The sequence below is a fragment of the Rhinopithecus roxellana genome, chromosome 6 (genome assembly GCF_007565055.1).
Source record: "Rhinopithecus roxellana isolate Shanxi Qingling chromosome 6, ASM756505v1, whole genome shotgun sequence".
NCBI classification, from domain to species: domain Eukaryota; kingdom Metazoa; phylum Chordata; class Mammalia; order Primates; family Cercopithecidae; genus Rhinopithecus; species Rhinopithecus roxellana.
The window spans coordinates 135,093,996-135,117,039 of NC_044554.1; the positions used below are offsets into that span (position 1 = coordinate 135,093,996).

The 23,044-nt window shown below is 43.2% G+C and overlaps 2 protein-coding genes and 1 pseudogene across 3 annotated transcripts in view; all 3 read right to left on the bottom strand.

Moving 5' to 3' along the window:
* Window positions 1-350, bottom strand: part of POM121L12 (POM121 transmembrane nucleoporin like 12) — a 5,078-nt gene extending 4,728 nt beyond the window's left edge. Inside the window, exon 1 of the mRNA XM_030932027.1 lies at window positions 282-350. Coding sequence (XP_030787887.1) covers window positions 282-350 — 69 coding nt within the window. The remainder of the gene's footprint in view (window positions 1-281) is intronic.
* Window positions 351-6,129: 5,779 nt separating this feature from the next.
* LOC115898307 (ubiquitin carboxyl-terminal hydrolase 17-like protein 17) lies at window positions 6,130-7,719 on the bottom strand. The gene has a single exon (XM_030932881.1). The coding sequence runs from the start codon at window positions 7,717-7,719 to the stop codon at window positions 6,130-6,132; it is 1,590 nt and encodes a 529-aa protein (XP_030788741.1).
* Window positions 7,720-21,151: 13,432 nt separating this feature from the next.
* Window positions 21,152-23,038, bottom strand: LOC104678365 (annotated as a pseudogene). The gene has a single exon (XR_750173.2). The product of XR_750173.2 is annotated as an SNW domain-containing protein 1 pseudogene (transcript).
* Between the last annotated feature and the right edge of the window lie 6 nt (window positions 23,039-23,044).

Sequence of the window (23,044 nt, forward strand, 5' to 3'; positions counted from 1 at the left end):
CTAATCGTAACAGATCAATCTCTTGTTAGTTATGGTGATAAGTTTATCACGAGAGTAAAATGGACCTGGACCGAACCCGGGCTTCATAGAAGTACCGAATCTTGGGTCAACCCTGTCCAGCTTCAAAATGTTGTATATTAACAATGGTCTGTGGGAATTGTGTGGAAGTAATGTGCGATAGTAAACTTGCACGAGATTATTAATTTGGTTCACTTTATAATCAGCGCATGAGCTTTAAAAGAATATCAATTGACCAGTCCCTATCCCCCGGAGCTAATAACCTCCAGTGTCTTGTTGAAAACCATGGCATCTGGATTGCTCATGTTTGACGATACTTTCCTGTCCCCCATGGTTCCGAATCACTGCAGGTGTGGAAACAGATAAACATCATTCCCTTTGCTCTCTGTTCTCTTCACTCAGGATAAAACCTCACTGGGGACCAAGGAAAATCTATGGTTTCCTAGGGAGCGGATTTTTCTCAGGAGAGAAAGGGGCTCCTTTGTCCCTTGTGAGCCTCTCCTAGGCTTGCTTCTTTGTCTCTCCAGGACTCTGTCATCAGGACATGAGATGCCCCATGGTTGAGCAATTCTGGCTCTGACAAATAAGGGGAAGGATGGTTCAAAGTATGTACTATGCTCACTCCTCATCCCTCTGAAATATCCTGACATCATGAGCCCTGGGTCAGAAGCTGTTTCTTTATACCTCTAGGCTTTGCTCACAGCCTCTAAATCCTGCCCCATTTCCTACCTCTTGTATATTTTGACAAAACCTGTATCGCCTAGATCTTCATCTGACAGGCCAAATGGAGATACACCAGAATTCTGTCCCCTCTGAGACTGCAGGACATCTCAGCTTCATCAACATGAAATTTGCATCCAAAATATAGTTACTACAGTTTCCACCCTCACAATGAAGTTTTTTAAAATGGAAGTTGGACAAACTCTCCGACCCTGTACATTTTTTGCCACGGGTAATTTGTTTGGCACGCTTTTACTCTATAACTCCGTTGTGGAAACCACTGGATTCATATTATTTAGTCTTTTAATCAGTCTGTTTGTTGTTTCATGTATTTATACACTTTCGCCTTAATATTTCTGATAAAGTTTGATGCAAAATTCTCATATATCGTGGCCAAACCAATCCAAGCAATCCATCAAAGCTTATCCACCACAGATCAAGTGGCCTCATCCCTTGAGCACAAGACTGGTTCAAATATGCAAATCATAAATGTAATTCACCCCCTCAACAGAACTAAATACAAAAACCCAGCATTATTTCAGTTGACTCCGGAAAGGTCTTTGATAAACCTCAACATTCCTTTATGTAACCAACTTCATGAAATAGTTATTTTTGGACAATGCTCAAAATCCTAAGAGCCATTTATACCAAAACCCACAGTCAATATCATACTGAATAGGCAAAAGATGGAAGTATTCCATTTGAAATTCTGGCACAAGACAAGGAAATGCCCTCTCTCACCGCTCCTATTAAATCGTGTTGGATTTCTGGCCAAGGCAATCCGCACGAGAAAGAAATAAAACAATTCAAACAGGAACGAGGAGGAAGTCGAACTGTCTTTTTTGCGAGACATTATCCTTATATCTATTCAAATCCCTCACCTCAGCCCACAAAAGATTTTAGCACAAGCAACTTCCGCAAGTCTCAAGATCCAAAATCAGTGTGCAAAAATCTCAAGCATTCTTATACACCTAACACTGACACGAAGAGAAGCCAAATCACAAATGAACTCCCATTTACAATTGCTACAAAGAGTCTAAACTACTACACTAACAGCTAACAAGGCAGGAGACGGATCTCTCAAGGAGAACTACAAACCCCTACTCAAAGGAAATAAGAAGAGGGACACAAACAATGGAAACTACATTCCGTGCTCATGGGTAAAGAGAATCATATATGAAATCGGGCCTACTTCCCAAAGTAATTCATAGATTCATGTATTCCTAAACTACCCTGACATTTTTTTACAAAATGAGAAAAAACTACTTCAACTTATTATGAATGAAAAAAGAGCCCTAATACCCGGGCAATCCTAAGCAAAATAAAAAAGCTGGAGGCATCATTGCTACCTGACTTCAAACCATATTACCAGGCTTACCAGTAACCCAAACAGCATGGTAGTGGAAACCAACAACAGACATCATAGACAATGGGGCAATGTAACTACAGATATCAGAATAAGATCCTGACATCTTACACACCATTTTATTTTGGATGAAACAAGCACTGGGGAAAGGATTTTCTATTAATAATAAATGGTGCTGGAAAAAAAACTCGTAGGACATATGCAGAAAACTGAAACTGGACCCCTTACATATACTTACCACAAAAATGAACTGAAAAAATGGATAAAGATTAAGTAAAACCCAAAAATTATAAAAATCCAACCCAATATAGAAGGGAGGCAAAAAACTGTGTTCAGTTAGCTCTGCCTGTAATCCCAAATTGGGCAGGGGAGGTGGGCCAGATCCTTGAGGCAGGAGTTCAAGATTCGGCCTGGCCAACCTGGTGATACTCAGTCTCTTACTAAAAATACAATAAATTAGCCGGATTTGTGGCAGGTGCCTGTTATCCCAACACTCAGGCGGTGGAGACAGAAGAATGCCCTGGATCTGGGAGAAATGAAAAGACTTGTTGGTTATGTTTTATTGGGATGGATTCTATTAACATTTAAATACAGTTTAGAAACACAGATTTACAATGAAAAGTAACAAGCAAATATAAAAAGTGAAGGGGCTATTCCCCAAACTAGTTTCCACTGAAATACCACCAGAGAAAAACAACTCTCAGGACAGGGATACTGCTTCAAAGACACAAATTTCACAGCTGGATGGTTGGTCTCGAATTTCCCAAAATTCCATCCTTTACTCATGAAATGCAGTTTATTTAAGAACTTTCTAATTTGACTGTAGTTTCATACACACACACACTTCAGTGTATTGTGTATTATTCCATTTATGATAAGTATAACTTATTTGAAAATGAATTACGTACTGGTGAGAAAATTTTCCCTTTAAATTAAACTTATAATGACACCATAAATTTAGCAGGATCTGTTTATCTATTCAAAGAATTACCTAGGTTCTACCCAGGGCACCTGAGGTTGCTTGAAAACAAATGCAAAAAAGTTGGGGTAAACAATAAGAACGCCCTTCCAATGTTACAAATGCATCCCAGTTTCAATTATTCACATTCATGAGAATGATTTACCTATATATCACATTAGCAAAATTTTACCTACTCTCATCTACCAATTGAATAATCAAAACAAAACAAGACAGAATAATAAATTGAAATCCATCCAGTAAACTGACAGGGAATCCTACACCTCAAAATGCAGTACACACATATTCACACAGGATGTCATCTACTGTGAAAACGCATGCACAAAGACAGTCCCTTCACACCATCAGAATATTCAAAACTCCACAACAACATATTAGATATGGGATCATATTGAAATGCAGCCATCACTAACCAGTTGTCCCTCCTGCATAGACAAAAACTGGAGGACCACACTATGTTATGTAGGAATGGCTGTACAACTGTGTGTGTGTGTGTGTGTGTGTGTGTAGGGATCCATGGAATCCAATAGACATTCCAGCGATAACCATTCTATGTCCAGCCTGTTGATTCTATATCCCAGTGAAATGACTTGCCAGTGGGGAACAAGATAAGTCTTTGCAGGAAGTGCTCTGGTGGGAGCTAGATACCCAAATCATAAAGCATCGAGTGTTGGAAACATGCACTGAAGTTAGATGAAATACTCAATGCACAGTTTAGACGGTGAAAGACCTTCGGGTAATCATGCAATCACCGAGAGGCCGATTGATGACATTCCCCGAATTTATGATTGCAAGAAGAGAGGCATACTCATGACATTCTATTTCCAGTGGTTGGGGACGTACGACGGCAATGTAAGAAATCATGAAATCAAGAAACTTGAGTAATCGGAAGCTATGCCAACTAAAACCTTCGGTTCATTTAACAAAGGATGAAAATAAAAACCACATATCACACAGCACGGGAGATGACATTTTCGTATGTATGCGATAATGGATCCACATTTGAGAGAGATGCAATAAAAAGTTCTAAATTTGACAAAAGCAAACAACCAGAATTAAACACTGGAAAAGCCTGGGTGACGGGAGTGGGGCGCCCTGTCTCAAGAAGAAAGAAACAGAGAGATTTAAGAGCAGGGAGTGAAACAGAGGTTTGTACACCATTGTTGCTACTGGCCCTTGTTTCAGTAGGAAAGGGCGAAAAGAAGGCATTTATCTCATGGATTCTTGCACGGATTGTTCAGGATCTGCGATGTTGCCTCCGTTTCCCCCAGTTAGGCATTGTGTGGTGGACCGGCAGTTCCCACATTTGGTGCAAAATGTAAAGCTGATGAATGTAGACATGCTCCCCAAACTAGGAGGGGCAGAATTTGGGTGTGTCTTCAGGTCCTTTGGCTTACCAGGAATGAAGATCCTGGCTCCAGGGATTTTGTCAAAATGTCTTAGAGAGTGAGAAACGGGGCAGAATTTAGGCCCGGCGCCAAGGCCTCGAGGTGTAAAGAAACACCCTGGCCTCAGGGCCCATGAAATCAGGATGATTTTAGGGAGGAAGGTGGAATGAGAGGACTGTGAGCTTTGGCCCCGTTTCTTTCCATTGTCTTTTCATGGGGCAGGTGTGTTCAATCAGAAGGCTTCCCGTGCCTGATGGAAAGAGTCCTGAGGGAGGAAAGAAGCGCTGCTTAGAGAGTTGGTCCCCAGGGAGAAAGGAGCCACGATTTTCAGGAGAATGATCCCCAGAAGTGTGAGCAGTCCAGATGCCGTGGCTTCACACAAGACGCTGGAGGGTGTTATGTCTGAAGCCGGGAACTGGGCATCGGTGTTCTTTCATACTCATAACTGATTTTGAGGTGAGCCCAATGGATCACCTCTCTGCCAGTCATGCTCATCACGCTGTAGTTTGCACACACGTCACACAGAGACACTGTTAATGCGCACATTTGTGTGCTTGAGCAGGCTTGCACCCAAGTTTCTGTGATTGTACGGAGCCCTGAGTTATGGCCTGGACATCTTTACTCTCGGGTCGGTCAACTTGGATCACTGCACCGAACGAGAAATGGAGCCCGAAATCCAATCAGCGAATACACAAAAGGAAGGGGCCATTTCCCACAATCATTTCCACTGCAACACCACCTCGGATGAACAAGTCTCATTGCAGGTCAGGGACTGTGCTTCAGAGATGCACCTTTTGCAGCTGGACGATTGACCCGGAATCTCCCCAAATGCCATTTTTATACACACCGAATGAGATTTATTTCGGAGCTTGCTGATTTTAATTTAGTTGAATACACACACGCTCCTGTGTTTGATTTCCTTTATTATCAAGACGACTTACTTCCAAATGATTCACATACCAGTGGGATGATTTTCCGCTTCAATTCATTGGAAATGGACACCATCCAATAGGCAAGTGTGTCTGTCTGTTTCCAGCATTCTGTGGGTTCCACCAAGGGCACAAGTCCTCGGGCGCCTGAGGTCCATCCAGCAAGCAATGTAAAAATGGCGAGGCAGGTTCAAAAGAAGAACACTCTTCCTCTCTTCAAATGCGTTCCGGTTTCCACTACTCAAGGTGGCGAGAAGGATCCACAGAAGTCCCACATTCGCAAAATTTCAACTTCTGGTGCTCACCAACAACTGACGAATGAAACACACCCCAAGAGAAAATAGTCAACCCCGTCCCCTGCAATAACCTCACGCACAACCCTACACCGCAATACGTCCTATTCAGAAATCCACACTGAATGTCATCTACCATGAACACAAACACACAGACCATCCCTCCACAGGTTGAGAAGACTCACGACTGCAAAACTCGATGTTTCCCATGTCTGGGCTCATCCTGAAACGCAGCCATCACTATCCAGTTGTCCCTCTTGTGTAGACAGAAACCTGGGCTCCTCATTACTTTATGTCGGATTGACTGTGTATGTGATGGTGTGTGTGTGTGTGCGCGTGAACCCCCTCGCGGGTGTGTGTGTGTACGTGTAGGTGTGTGTGTGTGTGAGTGTGTGTGCTGCGCACTCCTGCGTGTGGGTGGAGACTTTCCCTGAGATCACTGGCACACAAACAGAGCCCTCTTGCTGTGTTTGTTCCTCCCTTTGGATCTCCTGGTCCTCCCTTGCAGAGAAGTGAGTGTGCCAGTGTTCATGGACTCCTGATGTGTCAGGTTCCTTGAAGAGAGGTTCAGCAGGGAGCTTTGCTGTTCAGGATGACGGTTGTTCATCCCACTCTTGTATTTTGATGGATGAATCACAAGCACGTTGGGAGGCAGGGTACATTCGACTTTTCTGACGTTGAAGTCAGGCTTGGTTTTGTTTTGCTCTTGGAGGAACTTCCAGTGGTCTAAGGTGCTTTCCTGAGTGGCTCTTTCCACCAAGTGCTCCTCCAAGTCGGGTTCCTGGAGGCAGGGTTCCCTCTGGAGCTCTCCTTGCGTTGCTCGCCTGCCTGTGTGTTCAGCGCCAAGGGCTCCTGGTTCCCTGCCTATTGACACACTCTCACCACGTCTTTCCAATTCACTCTTCTGGATATAAAAGAGGACGTAGACCTGTTGACTCAGGACAGAAGCGATGCTACAGGCAGTGACCTCGGCGTCATCCATTTTATACCACTGGCCTCCTGGAGCTCTGACATAAGAGAGGTAATGTCCGTTGTGACAACTCCACCCAGCGTGGACCAGCACAGCATAGAGGACATAGACAAGAGGCCCTGTGTTCTGCTGAGACGTGTATGGCTGCATGTCAAGGCACTCAGGGTATTGCACATTCTTGGCAAGTTTGTTGCCTGTGACATCGGAGAATCTCTTCAATACAAGGATGAGGACCTTGGCAGAGGTGTGTAAAGTGAACGTCTTGGAGGCAGGCGCCTTCTGGAGACAAAGACCACAATGATAGGCATTCTCTCCATTGAGTTCTTCGGGCTTCACCACCTGTTCCAAAGCTTGCTTCACACTCTGAGCTGCCTGGATATCCAGGGCGATGTCCAGGTAAGGGTCAAAGGTGTCCGAAACGCCCTGGCAGTGGAGACACTTGATTTGAGATCTCCAGTAGCCTCCAAATATCTGGTGGATGAGGGTGGTGTCCTTAGAGTCATGATCTACCTGCTTGTGCCCGGGAAGGCATGCCTTTCTCATGGCATCCACAATGAACATCAGAAATTCATGGGCATCTTCCTGCTTGCCTCTATGGAAGCCAGCAGCCAGTGCCTGTGAGGGCTGGATGATGTGGCCAGGACGGTGGAGGGCCCGTGTGATGTGAGCTTCCATCGTACACAGCATGCAGCACTTGTGACGATGACAAAGTTGAGAGTGCTCCCGGGACAGCATGTAGTTGGCAAGGGGTGGTGTGTATGTCAGGCACTGCAGGGAAGCATTCACGTAGCAAGTGTTTCCCATATTCTGGAGCCCAGCCCCCACCACAGCAGGTCTCCTGCTACTGAGAGGAAGCTTCTCCCTGGGGGCAAGCTGTCTTACCACAGGAGCCAAATCATCACAGAGGTCGACATGGGTCTCAGATGCCAGTGGTGACTTCTCAGGTAGAGAAGTCGGCTGGATTTCAGCAAAAGCTGCATCTGGCCGAGAAGATGTGAGTTTTGAAAACTGGTTGAACTGCCACTCACCTCCCAAGTGGAGTGAATCGGCCTCCATGTCGCCAGGAGCAAGGATCACAAGCTTTTTCTGCTGGGACCGCACGTTGCAGACAGAAAGACACTATCTCTTCCGAGAGAGTCTTCAAATGACGCTGCTATCTGGCCGCATCAGCCCTTATATAACTCACCCCCGCCTACCGCGAACACCCCACCCACCCATCAGGTACGCGATCCACCAATCAAATATCAGCACTCAATTAAGGAATGAGTCATAGAGTGTGTCCCCGTGTATTCCCCAGGGAGTTCAACAGACACAGCCCACATCGTGATTTATAGAACTCCTGAAGCAAATTGACGCCTCAGGATGATAGGCACACATAATAGGAGTGCAACAGGCTTAGGACAGTGGCCACACATTTGCCTTAGTTTCGGTAAAACAATGCCAGGGAAGAACTGTGTACCTATGAAACAGTGTGTGTATGCTTGCATGTGTGTGTGTGTGCGCTTGCGTGTGTGTGTGTGTGTGTGTGCAGGTGCGCGGGCCAGAGCACACGAGCACTAGCAAGCACGCCCGTGTGAGTGTGTCTCTGTGTGTGTTTATGTCTGTGTGTGTGTGTGTTTGTGATGGGATGTACTTCCAAGTATGTGCATTTGGCAGATACGATCATCCTTTCGGCGACTGAAGGACAAGAAGTCGGACGTGCGCTTTCTGACTTGAGTACAGTCAAGGAAGTACAGTAATTAACACAGCGTATTTGCTTCCTTAACAACAAAGGAGGGATTCGAGGAATCCAACAGACATTCCAGCGATAACCTTTCCATGTTCAGCCTCTTGATTCTATATCCGAGTGAAATGACTTGCCAGTGGGGAACAAGATAAGTCTTTGCAGGAAGTGCTCTGGTGGGAGCTAGATACCCAAATCATAAAGCATCGAGTGTTGGAAACATGCACTGAAGTTAGACTATATACTCAATGCACAGTTTAGATGGTGAAAGACTTTCGGGTAATCACGCAATCACCGAGAGGCCGATTGATGACATTCCCCGAATTTATGATTGCAAGAAGAGAGGCATACTCATGACATTCTATTTCCAGTGGTTGGGGATGTACGACGGCAATTTAAGAAATCATGAAATCAAGAAACTTGAGTAATCGGAAGCTATGCCAACTAAAACCTTCGGTTCATTTAACAAAGGATGAAAATAAAAACCACATATCACACAGCACGGGAGATGACATTTTCGTATGTATGTGATAATGGATCACCATTTGAGAGAGATGCAATAAAAAGTTCTAAATCTGACAAAAGCAAACAACCAGAACTAAACACTGGAAAAGCCTGGGTGACGGGAGTGGGGCGCCCTGTCTCAAGAAGAAAGAAACAGAGAGATTTAAGAGCAGGGAGTGAAACAGAGGTCTGTACACCATTGTTGCTACTGGCCCTTGTTTCAGTAGGAAAAGACGAAAAGAAGGCATTTATCTCATGGATTCTTGCATGGATTGTTCAGGATCTGCGATGTTGCCTCCGTTTCCCCCAGTTAGGCATTGTGTGGTGGACTGGCAGTTCCCACATTTGGTGCAAAATGTAAAGCTGATGAATGTAGACATGCTCCCCAAACTAGGAGGGGCAGAATTTAGGTGTGTCTTCAGGTCCTTTGGCTTACCAGGAATGAAGATCCTGGCTCCAGGAATTTTGTCAAAATGTCTTAGAGAGTGAGAAATGGGGTAGAATTTAGGCCCGGCGCCAAGGCCTCGAAGTGCAAAGAAACACCCTGGCCTCAGGGCCCATGAAATCAGGATGATTTTAGGGAGGATAGGTGGAATGAGAGGACTGTGACCTTTGGCCCCGTTTCTTTCCATTGTCTTTTCATGGGGCAGGTGTGTTCAATCAGAAGGCTTCCGGTGCGCGATGGAAAGAGTCCTGGGGGAGGAAAGAAGCGCTGCTTAGAGAGTTGGTCCACAGGGAGAAAGGAGCCACGATTTTCAGGAGAATGATCCCCAGAAGCGTCAGCAGTCCAGATGCCGTGGCTTCACACAAGACGCTGGAGGGTGTTATGTCTGAAGCCGGGACCAGGGCATCGGTGTTCTTTCATGCTCATAACTGATTTTGAGGTGAGCCCAATGGATCACCTGTCTGCCAGTCATGCTCATCACGCTGTAGTTTGCACTCACGTCACACAGAGACACTGTTAATGCGCACATTTGTGTGCTTGAGCAGGGTTGCACCCAAGATTCTGTGATTGTACGGAGCCCTGAGTTATGCCCTGGACATCTTTACTCCTGGGTCGGTCAACTTGGATCACTGCACCAAACGAGAAATGGAGCCCTGAAATCCAATCAGCGAATACACAAAAGGAAGGGGCCATTTCCCACAATCATTTCCACTGCAACACCACCTCGGATGAACAAGTCTCATTGCAGGTCAGGGACTGTGCTTCAGAGATGCACCTTTCGCAGCTGGACGATTGACCCGGAATCTCCCCAACTGCCATTTTTATACACACCAAATGAGATTTATTTCAGTGCTTGCTGATTTTATTTTAGTTGAATACACACATGCTCCTGTGTTTGATTTCCTTTATTATCAATACGACTTACTTCCAAATGACTCACATACCAGTGGGATGATTTTCCTCTTCAATTCATTGGAAAGGGACACCATTCGAGAGGCAAGTGTGTCTGTCTGTCTGTTTCCAGCATTCTGTGGGTTCCACCAAGGGCACAAGTCCTCGGGCGCCTGAGGTCCATTCAGCAAGCAATGTAAAAACGGCAAGGCAGGTTCAAAAGACGAACACCCTTCCTCTCTTCAAATGCGTTCCAGTTTCCACTCCTCAAGGTGGCGAGAAGGATCCACAGAAGTCCCGCGTTTGCAAAATTTCAACTTCTGGTGCTCACCAACAACTGACGAATGAAACACACCCCTAGAGAAAATAGTCAACCCCGTCCCCTGCAATAACCTCACGCGCAACCCTACACCGCAATATGTCCTATTCAGAAATTCACTCTGAATGTCATCTACCATGAACACAAACACACAGACAATCCCTCCACCGGTTGAGAAGACTCACGACTGCAAAACTGGATGTTTCCCATGTCTGGGCTCATCCTGAAACGCAGCCATCACTATCCAGTTGTCCCTCTTGTGTAGACAGAAACCTGGGCTCCTCATTACTTTATGTCAGATTGACTGTGTATGTGATGGTGTGTGTGTGTTCGCGCCACAACCGCCTCGTGGGTGTGTGTGTGTGCACGCGCGCACTCCTGCGTGTGGGTGGAGACTTTCCCTGAGATCACTGGTATGCAAACAGAGCCCTCTTGCTGTGTTTTTTCTTTCCTTTGAATCTCCTGGTCCTCCCCTGCAGAGAAGTGAGTGTGCCAGTGTTCATGGACTCCTGCTGTGTCACATTTGGGTTTTTTACTTAAAATATTGCTAGGGAATAATTCTGTACGCATGAAACCGTGTGTGTGTTTGTGTGTGTGGTTTGCCTGCATCAGCTTGTGGGCATACGTAATCATGCCTATCTGAGTGTGTCTTTGTTTGTGTTTATATGTCTGGGTGTGTGTGTGTTTTAGCTGTGATGTGCTTCCAACTGTTTGCTTCTGGCATATACGATCATCCTTTCAGGCATTGTAAGACAGGAAGTCGGACCTGTACTTTCTGACTTGAAAATTGTCAGTGAAATACAGTTAAAAACACAGCGTATTTGATTCCTTAATATCAAAGAAGATCTGTGGATTCAAATAGATATTCCAGCGATAACCTTTCCATGTTCAGCCTATTGATTCTGTATCCGAATGAAATGACTTGCCAGTGGGGAACAACACATGCCTTTGCAGGAAATGCTCTTGTGGAAGCTGTATACCCAAATCATAAATCATCAAGTGTTGGAAACATGCACTGAAGTTAGACGAAATACTCAGTGCACTAATTAGACTGTGAAAGACTTTCAGGAAATCATGCAATCACCGACATACCATTTGATAGCATTCCCTTAATTTATGATTGCAAGAAATTAGAAATACTCATGACATTCTATTTCCAGTGATTGCAGACGTATGACGGCACTTTAAGAAATCATGAAATCAGAAAACTTGACTAATCAGAATCTATGCCAACTAAAACCTTTGGTTCATTTAAGAAAGAATGAAAATAAAAACAACATATTACGTGACATGGGAGATAATATTTTAATGCATATGTGATAATGGATCAACATTTGAGAGAGATGAAATGAAAAGTTCTAAATTTGATAATAGCATATGACCAGAATTAAACACTGTAAATGCCTGGGTGATGGGAGTGAGTCCCTGTCTCAAAAAGAAACATAGAGATTTAAAAGCAGGGCTTCTAAAAGAGATTTGCATATCATTGTTAATACTGGCAGTTGTTTTAGTAAGAAAGGGAAAAATAAACCATTGGTCTTAGGGATTCTTGCATCTATTTTTCATCATCTGAGATGTTGCTTCCTATTCCAGTTAAGCATTGTGTGGTGGACTTGCAGTTAACACATTTTGTGCAAAATTTCATGCTGGTGAAGATAGACTTGTTTCCCAAACTAAGAGGGACAGAATTTGGGTGTTTCTTCGGGACTTTTGGCTTACTAGGAATAAAGATCCTGGCTCTAGGGATTTTCTTAAAATTTTTCAGATAATGAGAAAGAGAACAGAATTTAGGCCAGACACCAAGGCCTCGAGGTGTACAGAAGCATCCCCGGTCTTGGGTCCCATGAAATCAGGATGATTTTAGGGAAGATGGTGGAATGAGGGGAGTGTGACCTTTGGCCTCCTTTCTTTCCCTTTTCTTTTCATGGGTCAGGTGTGCTCTATCAGAAGGCTTCCCCTTTCTGTTGGACAGAGTCCTGGAAGAAGAAATGAGCCCTGCTGAGAAAGATGCTTCACAAGGAGAAAGAAGTCACCGTTTTCAGGAGCATGATCCCCAGAAGCATGAGAAATTCAGATGCCATGGCTTTACACAGGATGCTGGAGTTTCTTTTCTCTGGATCCAGGACCTTGGCATCGTTGTTCTGTAATGCCCATAACTGATTTTGAGGTGAGTCCACTTGATAACCTGTCTGCGTGTCATGCTCATTACACTGCAATTCACACACATGTCACACCGAAACACTCTGAATGAGCATATTTATGTGCTTGAACAGTGTTGCACCCAGGATTCTGTGATTCTACAGAGTCCTGAGTTCTGTCCTGGACATCTCTACTCTTGGGTAGGTCAACTTTGATCACTGTACCTAATGATAAATGTACCATTAAATCTAATCAGCAAATACACTAAAGGAAGGGGCTATTCTCCACAATCGTTTCACTCTGGTAGGTCAACTTTAATAACTGTACCTAAGAAGAAATGGATCTGTGATGATTCCACATCAAAGAACCTGTTGATTTTTTATCATTTGAATGAATTATGTTAACATTTAAATAGAGTTTAAAACCCCAGATTTCCCATGAAATCTAATCAGCAGATACAACAAAAGGAAGGGGCCATTCTCCAAAATCGTTTCCACTGAAGCACCACCACCAATAAACAAGTCTCATTGCAGGAAAGGGATCCTACTTCCAAGATCCAGTTTACACAATTGGACGATTGACCCAGAATCTCCCATAATGCCATTTTTTTACACCCCAAGTGAGATTTATTTCACGGTTTTATAATTTTATTTCAGCTGAATACACACACTCCTGTGTTTCAATTTCTTTAAAATACCTTTTAATAATGAAGTATCTTGCTGCTTCAGCCCTTATATTACTAATGCCCACTCACCGGTTCTACTACATTTACTCATCAATTACCCAATTTACCAATGAAATATCAGCAGTCAATTAAGTTTTTTGTCTTAGGAATGTATCCTTTTGCATTCCTCACGGAATTTAATGGACACAGCTTAAATTGTGATTATAGAACAGTTAAATCAGATTTACTAATCAGGGTCATGGGCAAATATGATAGGAGTGGAACTGGGTTAGGACAGTGGCTACACATTTGCCTTATTTCATGTAAAACAATGCCAGTTAACAATTGTGCACATATTAAACAGTTTGTGCCTGTGTGTGTATTTGTATCTTTGTGTCTGGATGTGAGTGTGTGTGTGTGTTGAGAAGTACTTCCAAGCATGTGCATCTGGGAGATAAGATCATTCTTTCAGCGATTGAACAACAAGAAGTTGGAACTACACTTTCTGATTTGAGAATGTGCAGCGATGTTATGTAATTAACACAGCATATTCTGTCTTAATTAAGATGGAGAGATCAATGGAGTCAAATAGACATTCCAGAGATAACCTTCCCATTTTTGACCAATTGATTCTATATCGTGTTGCAATGATCTGGCTGTGGGCACAAGACAAGACTTTGCATGAAATGGTCTTGTGGAAGTAATATATGCAAATAATAAAGCATCAAATGGGACTATGCCTTCAATTTGTAGAATATTCACTTAAGTTTGATGAAATTCTCAATGCCCAAAATAGACTGTGGAACACTTTCAAGAAAACATGCTATAACCCAGAGATTAATTGATGATATCGACTGAAGTTATGACTGCAAGAAAAGAGAAATATTCATGGCATTTTATATCCAAGGGTTTCTTGTATATGACAGCATATTTTGAAAAGTCAAAATCAGAAAAACTTGACAAACAGGAAGATATCTCAGCTGAAACCTTTTGTTCATTAAAGGAGTGATGAGAGGCAGTTCCAAGATGGCCGAATAGGAACAGATATAGCCTCCAGCTCCCAGCGTGAGTGACACAGGAGACGGGTGATTTCTGCATTTCCAACTGAGGTACCGGGTTCATCTCACTGGGGCTTGTTGGACAGTGGGGGCAGGACAGTGAATGCAGCCCACAGAACTACAACAGAAGCAAGGAGAGGCATCACCTCACCCAGGAAGTGCAAGGGGGAAGAGAATTCCCTTTCCTTGCCAAGGGAAACCGTGATACACAGCACCTGGAAAATTGGGTTACTCCCACCCTAACACTGTCCTTTATCAAGGGTCTCAGCAAACGTCACACCAGGAGATTATATCCCGCATCTGGCTTGGAGATTCCCACGCCCACAGAGCCTCCCTCATTGCTAGCACGGTAGGCCGAGATCTAACTGCAAGGAGGCTGCAAGGCTGGGGAAGGGGTGCTCGCCATTACTGAGGCTTGAGTAGGTAAACAAAGTGGCGGGGAAGCTCGAACTGGGTGGAGCCCACCACAGCTCAAAGAGGCCTGCCTGCCCCTGTAGACTCCACCTCTGGGGACAGGGCATAGCCAAACAAAAGGCAGCAGAAACCTCTGCAGATTTAAATGTCCCTGTCTGACAACTTTGAAGAGAGTAGTGGTTCTCCCAGCATGGAGTTTGAGATCTGAGAACAGACAGACTGCCTGCTCAAGTGGGTCCCTGACCCTGGAGTAGCCTAACTGGGAGACACCCCCACTAGGGTCAGATTGACACCTCACACCTCACACAATCGGGTACCCCTCTGAGACGAAGCTTCCAGAGGAATGATCAGGCAGAAACATTTGCTGTTCAGCAATATTCACTCTTCTGCAGCCTCCCCTGCTGCCACCCAGGCAAACAGGGTCTGGAGTGGACCTTGAGCAAATTCCAACAGACCTGCAGCTGAGGGTCATGACTATTAGAAAGACAACTAACAAACAAACAGAAAGGACATCCACACCAAAACCCCATGTGTACATCAACATCATCAAAGACCAAAGGTAGATAAAACCACAAAGATGGGGAAAAAGAAGTGCAGAAAAACTGAAAATTCTAAAAATCTGAGCACCACTCCCCCTCCAAAGGAATGCAGCTCCTCTCCAGCAATGGAACAAAGCTGAACAGAGAATGACTTTGATGAGTTGAGAGAAGAAGGCTTCAGATGATCAAACTTCTCCGAGCTAAAGGAGGAAGTTCGAACCCATAGCAAAGAAGCTAAAAACCTTGAAAAAAGATTTCCTGAATGGCTAACTAGAATAACCAATGTAGAGAAGTCCTTAAATGACCTGACAGAGCTGGAAACCATGACATGAGAACTACATGACCAATGCGCAAGCTTCAGTAACTGACTCGGTCAACTGGAAGAAAGGCTGTCAGTGATTGAAGATCAAATGAATAAAATGGAGTGAGAAGAGAAGTTTAGAGAAAAAAGAGTAAAAAGAAATGAACAAAGCCTCCAAGAAATATGGGACTATGGGAAAAGGCAAAATCTACGTCTGATTTATGTAACTGAAAGTGATGGGGAGAATGGAACCAAGTTGGAAAACACTCTGCAGGATATTATCCAGGAGAAATCCCCCAACCTAGCAAGGCAGGCTGACATTCAAATTCAGGAAATACAGAGAAGGCCACAAAGATACTCTTCTGGAAGAGCAACTCCAAGACACATAACTGTCAGATTCACCAAAGTTGAAATGAAGCAAAAAATGTTAAGGGCAGCCAGAAAGAAAGGTCGGGTTACCCACAAAGGGAAGCCCATCAGACTAACAGTGGATCTCTCAGCAGAATCTCTACAAGCCAGAAGGGAGGGGTGGGGCAATATTCAACATTCTTAAAGAAAAGAATTTTCAACCCAGAATTTCATATCCAACCAGACTAAGATTCATAAGTGAAGGAGAAATAAAATCCTTACAGACAAGCAAATGCTGAGAGATTTTGTCACCACCAGGCCTGCCCTACAAGAGCTCCTGAAGGAAGCACTAAACATGGAAATGAACAACCAGTACCAGCCATTGCAAAAACATGCCAAAATGTAAAGACCATCGATGCTAGGAAGAAACTGCATCAACTAATGAGCAAAATAACCAGCTAACATCATAATGACAGGATCAAGTTCACATGTAACAGTATTAACCTAAATGTAAATGGGCTCAATGTTCCAATGAAAAGACACAGACTGGCAAGTTGGATAAAGAGTCCGGAGCTCTTGTAGGTCAGGCCTGGTGATGACAAGACCCATCAGTTTGCGGTATTCAGGAGACCCATCTCACATGCAGAGACACACATAGGCTCAAAATAAAGGGATGGAGGAAGATCTACCAAGCAAATGGAAAACAAAAAACGGCAGGGGTTGCAATCCTAGTCGCTGATAAAACAGAGTTCAAACCAACAAAGATCAAAAGAGACAAAGAAGGCCATTACATAATCATAAAGGGATGAATTCAACAAGAAGAGCTAACTATCCAAAATATGTATGCACCCAATTCAAGAGCACCCAGATTCATAAAGCAAGTCCTTAGAGACTTACAAAGAGACTTAGACTCCCACACAATAATAATGGGAGACTTTAATACCCCACTGTCAACATTAGACAGATCAATGAGACAGAAAGTTAAGGATATACAGGAATTGAACCCAACTCTGCACCAAGAAGACCTAATAGACATCTACAGAACTCTCCACTCCAAATCAACAGAATATACATTCTTCTCAGCACCACATCGCACTTATTCCAAAATTGACCACATAGTTGGAAGTAAAGCACTCCTCAGGAAATACAAAAGAACAGAAATTATAACAAACTGTCTCTCAGACCACAGTGCAATCAAACAAGAACTCAGGATTAAGAAACTCAATCAAAACTGCTCAACTAAATGGAAACTAAACAACCTGCTCCTGAATGACTACTGGTTACATAACGAAATGAAGGCAGAAATACAGATGTTCTTTGAAACCAATGAGAACAAAGATACATCATACCAGAATCTCTGGACACATTTAAAGCAGTGTGTAGAGCAAAATTTATAGCAATAAATGCCCACAAGAGAAAGCAGGAAAGATCTAAAATTGACATCCTTTTTTTTTTTTTTTTTTTTTTTTTTTTGAGAAGGAGTCTCGCTCTGTCACCCAGGCTGGAGTGCAGTGGCCAGATCTCAGCTCACTGCAAACTCCGCCTCCCGGGTTTACGCCATTCTCCTGCCTCAGCCTCCCGAGTAGCTGGGACTACAGGCGCCCGCCACCTCGCCCGGCTAGTTTTTTGTATTTTTTTAGTAGAGACGGGGTTTCACCGTGTTAGCCAGGATGGTCTCGATCTCCTGACCTCGTGATCCGCCCGTCTCGGCCTCCCAAAGTGCTGGGATTACAGGCTTGAGCCACCGCGCCCGGCCGAAATTGACATCCTAATATCACAATTAAAAGACCTAGAAGGCCGGGCGCGGTGGCTCAAGCCTGTAATCCCAGCACTTTGGGAGGCCGAGACGGGCGGATCACGAGGTCAGGAGATCGAGACCATCCTGGCTAACACGGTGAAACCCCGTCTCTACTAAAAATACAAAAACTAGCCGGGCGAGGTGGCGGGCGCCTGTAGTCCCAGCTACTCGGGAGGCTGAGCCAGGAGAATGGCGTGAACCCGGGAGGCGGAGCTTGCAGTGAGCTGAGATCCGGCCACTGCACTCCAGTCCCGGGGACAGAGCGAGACTCCGCCTCAAAAAAAAAAAAAAAAAAAAAAAAAAAAAGACCTAGAGAAGCAAGAGCAAACACATTCAAAAGTTAGTAGAAGGCAAGAAATAACTAAGATCAGAGCAGAACTGAAGGAGACAGAGACACAGAAAACCCTTCAAAAAATCAATGAATACAGAAGCTGGTTTTTTGAAAAGATTAACAAAATTGATAGACAGCTAGCAAGACTAAAAAAGAAGAAAAGAGAGAATAATCAAATAGATGCAATAAAAATGATAAAGGGGATATCACCACTGACCCCACAGAAATACGAACTACCATCACAGAATACTAAAAACACCTCTATGTAAATAAGCTAGAAAACCTAGAATAAATGGATAAATTCCTGGACATATACATTCTCCCAAGACTAAACCAGGAAGAAGTTGAATCCCTGAATAGACCAATAACAGGCTCTAAAATTGAGGCAATAATTAATAGGCTGCCAACCAAAAAAGTCCAGGACCAGAAAGATTCATAGCCTGCTAAAAACTTAATAAATTCGGTATTGATGGAACATATCTCAAAATAATAAGAGCTATTTATGACAAACCCACATCCAATATCATATTGAATAGGCAAAAACTGGAAGCATTCCCCTTGAAAGCTAGCACAAGACAGGAATGCCCTCTTTCACCACTCCTATTCAACATAGTGTTGAACTTCTGGCCAGGGCAACCAGGCAAGAGAAAGAAATAAAGGGTATTCAATTAGGAAAAGAGGAAGTCAAGTTGCCCCTGTTTGCAGATGACGTGATTGTATATTTAGAAAACCTCATCATCTCAGCCCAAAATCTCCTTAAACTGATAAGCAACTTCAGCAGTCTCAGGATAAAAAATCAATTTGCAAAAATCACAAGCATTCTTATACACCAATGACAGACAAATAGAGAACCAAATCATAAGTGAACTTCTATTCACAATTGCTTCAAAGAGAATAAAATATCTAGGAATGCAACTCACAAGGGATGTGAAGGACCTCTTCAAGGAGAACTACTAACCACTGCTCAATGAAATAAAAGAGGACAGAAACAAATGGGAGAACATTCCATACATTCCATGCTCATGGATAGGAAGAATCAATATTGTGAAAATTGCCATACTGCGCAAAGTAATTTATAGATTCAATGCCATCCCCATTAAGCTACCAGTGACTTTCTTCACAGAATTAGAAAAAACTACTTTAAAGTTCATATGGAACCAAAAAAGAGCCCACATTGCCAAGACAATCCTAAGTCAAAAGAACAAAGCTGGAGGCATCATGATACCTGACTTCAAACTATACTATAAGGCTATAGTAACCAAAACAGCATGGTACTGGTACCAAAACAGAGCTCTAGACCAATGGAACAGAACAGAGCCCTCAGAAATAATACCACACTTCTACAACTATCTGATCTTTGACAAACCTGACAAAAACAAGAAATGGAGAAAGGATTCCCTATTTAATAAATGTTGCTGGGAAAAGTGGCTAGCCATAAGAAGAAGGCTGAAACTGTATCCTTTCCTTACACCTTATACAAAAATTAATTCAAGATGGATTAGAGACTTAAATGTTAGACCTAAAACCATAAAAACCCTAGAAGAAAACCTAGGTGATACCATTCAGGACATAAGCATGGGCAAGGACTTCATGTCTAAAACAACAAAAGCAATGCCAACAAAAGCCAAAATTGACAAATAGAATTTAATTAAACTAAAGAGCTTCTGCACAGCAGAAGAAACTACCATCAGAATAAACAGGCAACCTACAGAATGGGAGAAAACTTTTGCAATCTACTCATCTGACAAAGGGCTAATATCCAGAACCTAAAAAGAACTCAAAGAAATTTACAAGAAAAGAAAACAAACAAACAACCCCATCAAAAAGTGGGCAAAGGATATGAACAGACACTTCTCAAAAGAAGACATTTATGCAGTCAACAGACACATGAAAAAATGCTCATCATCACTAGCCATCAAAGAAATGCAAATCAAGACCACAATGAGATACCATCTCACACCAGTTGGAATGGTGATCATTAAAAAGTCAGGAAACAACAGGTGCTGGAGAGGATGTGGAGAAATCGGAACACTTTTACACTGTTGGTGGAACTGTCAACTAGTTCAACCATTGTGGAAAACAGTGTGGCGATTCCTCAAGGATCTAGAACTAGAAATACCATTTGACCCAGACATCCCATTACTGGCTATATCCCCAAAGGATTATAAATCATGCTGCTATAAAGACACATGCACACGTATGTTTATCGCATCACTGTTCACAACAGAAAAGACTTGGAACCAACCCAAATGTTCATCAATGATAGACTGGATTAAAAAAAAACGTGGCACATATACACCATGGAATACTATGCAACCATAAAAGAGGATGAGTTCATGTCCTTTGTAGGGACATGGATACAGCTGGAAACCATCATTCTCAACAAACTACTGCAAGAACAGAAAACCAAACACCACATGTTCTCACTCATGGATGGGAATTGAACAATGAGAACACCTGGACACAGGAAGGGGAATATCACACACCAGGGCCTGTTGTGGGGTAGGGGGAGGAGGGAACGATAGCATTAGGAGATACACCTAATGTGTATGACGAGTTAATGGGTGCAGCACACCAACATGGCACATGTATACATATGTAACAAACCTGCACGTTGTGCCTATATACCCTAGAGTATAAACTATAATAAAATAAAATAATAAAATAAAAAAGGGACGATGAAAATAAATGAAATGTAACACACAGCATGTGAGATAATGTTTTAATACATATCTAAAAATGCCTTAAAATTCAATAGAAATAAAATAAAATCTTCTAAAACTTGACAAAAGGAAACAACAAAAATTACAGACTGGAAAAGCCTGGCTGACTGGAGTGATGTCCTGTCTCAAGAAGGAACAAACAAACACACAAACAAGCAAAGGATTCTGAAAGCAGAGAATCAAACATATTTGTACACCATTCTTCCTTCATCCTACTAGCACTCTTCATAGTAGGAAAAGGCAAAAACAACCCAAATGTGTCACGAATTACTTCATCAGTTTTTGTTTTTGTTTTTTTGTCTAAATGTTTTTATTTGAAACAAATAGTTGCACCAAGCAAGAGGTTACTTTGCCCACTCCAAATTAAAACAGAGCATAACAGGGGCAAAATTTATTTGGCAGGACAGTTCCAGTATGTGAACATCCTCCTCACTGTGGTTGGGTTAACTTTACTCATATGCAGCTATTCTTACACAAAATATTAACCCCAAACTACTAGTGTCACACAAAAGGAAGTGGTCTTGACTTTGTATGTGGGGCACCATGTTCTATAAATGCTGAAAGGTAGGAGAAGCACAAACACAACCCACTCTTTAAAAAAAACTAAATAATTCAAAGTAGAATTTTCTACCCCCCCCCCCCCCCATTCTCCGGTAATAAAAAGTAGTGCTGGGATCCGGCACCCAGATTTGTTTTTTTATCCTGACCATTTACAAAGTGTTCCCCCATATGACTTGCATCATTAGGGTAATGGGTAATAGTTCATTCACTATGAAGGGACCTGTCTACTCCTTCCTCCTCTTCTTGCCTTCATGCTCATGTTCCTTGGGGCGGCTGCTATCTGAGGGTCTTTTAGAGCCACCATGCTGTTTGGCTTCTTCCAAAAACTTGTCCAAACCAAAAGGATCTTCCTCAAACTGAACTGGTCCTTCTCGGCCTCTCTGTCTACTCTCTGAACCAGAAAATTCCTTGTCGGGAACAAATCTGTTGGTCTTCATTCTGGCTTCTAGATCATCACTATACATGTCCTTGTCCAGATTTTTACTGGGCCTGTAAATACTCTGGGCCATATCTTTACCACCTCTCCAGGCTTGATCATAAACATTATAAATTTCATCTTCTCCACCTGCAAATCCACTGTCCATACCCTTGGATTGGTTGAAGAACTTTTGGTTGTACTGAACTTCATTGGAAGTCCGAGGATTAGGAACACCGAGAGCAATGGCTTCATTGATATCCCGATTTTCATTTCTCTGAAGTTTCGACCTCTTATCAGGAGCTGCCCTGGAAAGATTCCGGTCATGCTGTCTCTCTTTTCGCCTGTCATGCCGGATTTCATCCCTCTCACGTGCCTCCCCATCCTCTTTTTCCACGTGAGTTTTGATCCCAGCTCTTCTCTCCCTGGCTTTCTGAGCCATTTCTCTAAGTTTCTCTTCATGTTTTTCCTTTTCTTTCTGAGCCATTTTTCTCTCTACTTGGCACGCATTTCCACAGCTTCACGAGCCTTCCGATCAGCAATGTAGAGGGCTTCTGCCAGTTTGGCGAAATTTTCATTTATGTGTACTGTCTGTAGTCCTCTTCCATCAGCAGCCAGACGTTTGTCTAACGGAATTGTATAACCCTTTGCATTTTTCCAGTTAGAAATACAAGGAGGAATCTTCCACTCTTGTTGTTCCTTTACAGTCATCTTTCGGCTAGGAGAATGCATGACAGGTGCAGGAGGAGAAGGTGGTCCCCGGGGGATTTTCTTATTAATCTTGAACCTTGGAGGCTCCATTGGATCTTTCTGCATTTCTACCATCCGAATAACCCTCTGTTTAGCTCCAGAGTTGAATGCCACTCCTTGCTGAGATGGTGTATATCGGATATACTGAGCAGGAGCCAGTTTGTCAGCTGCCCGAACTGGCATGGCTGCGGCGACCTTCTGTGATACAGATTTTTCTAAGGCTACTCTTGTCTTTTCTATTATCTCTTTAATAGCTTCTTCATCGGGCCTTTGCAGGTCTGGATCATCTGCATTCATAACCTCCTTTGGAACCAGGTCAGTGTATTTGCTATAAATGACCTTGTCTTTTGACTGTCCTTGTCGAGCGATTGCATCATATTTAATTTTTCCTTCAGAATCCACCTGAATGGCCAGTGCATTCGACATTTTTTTCTTTCGTCCCATATCCAGTGGATACT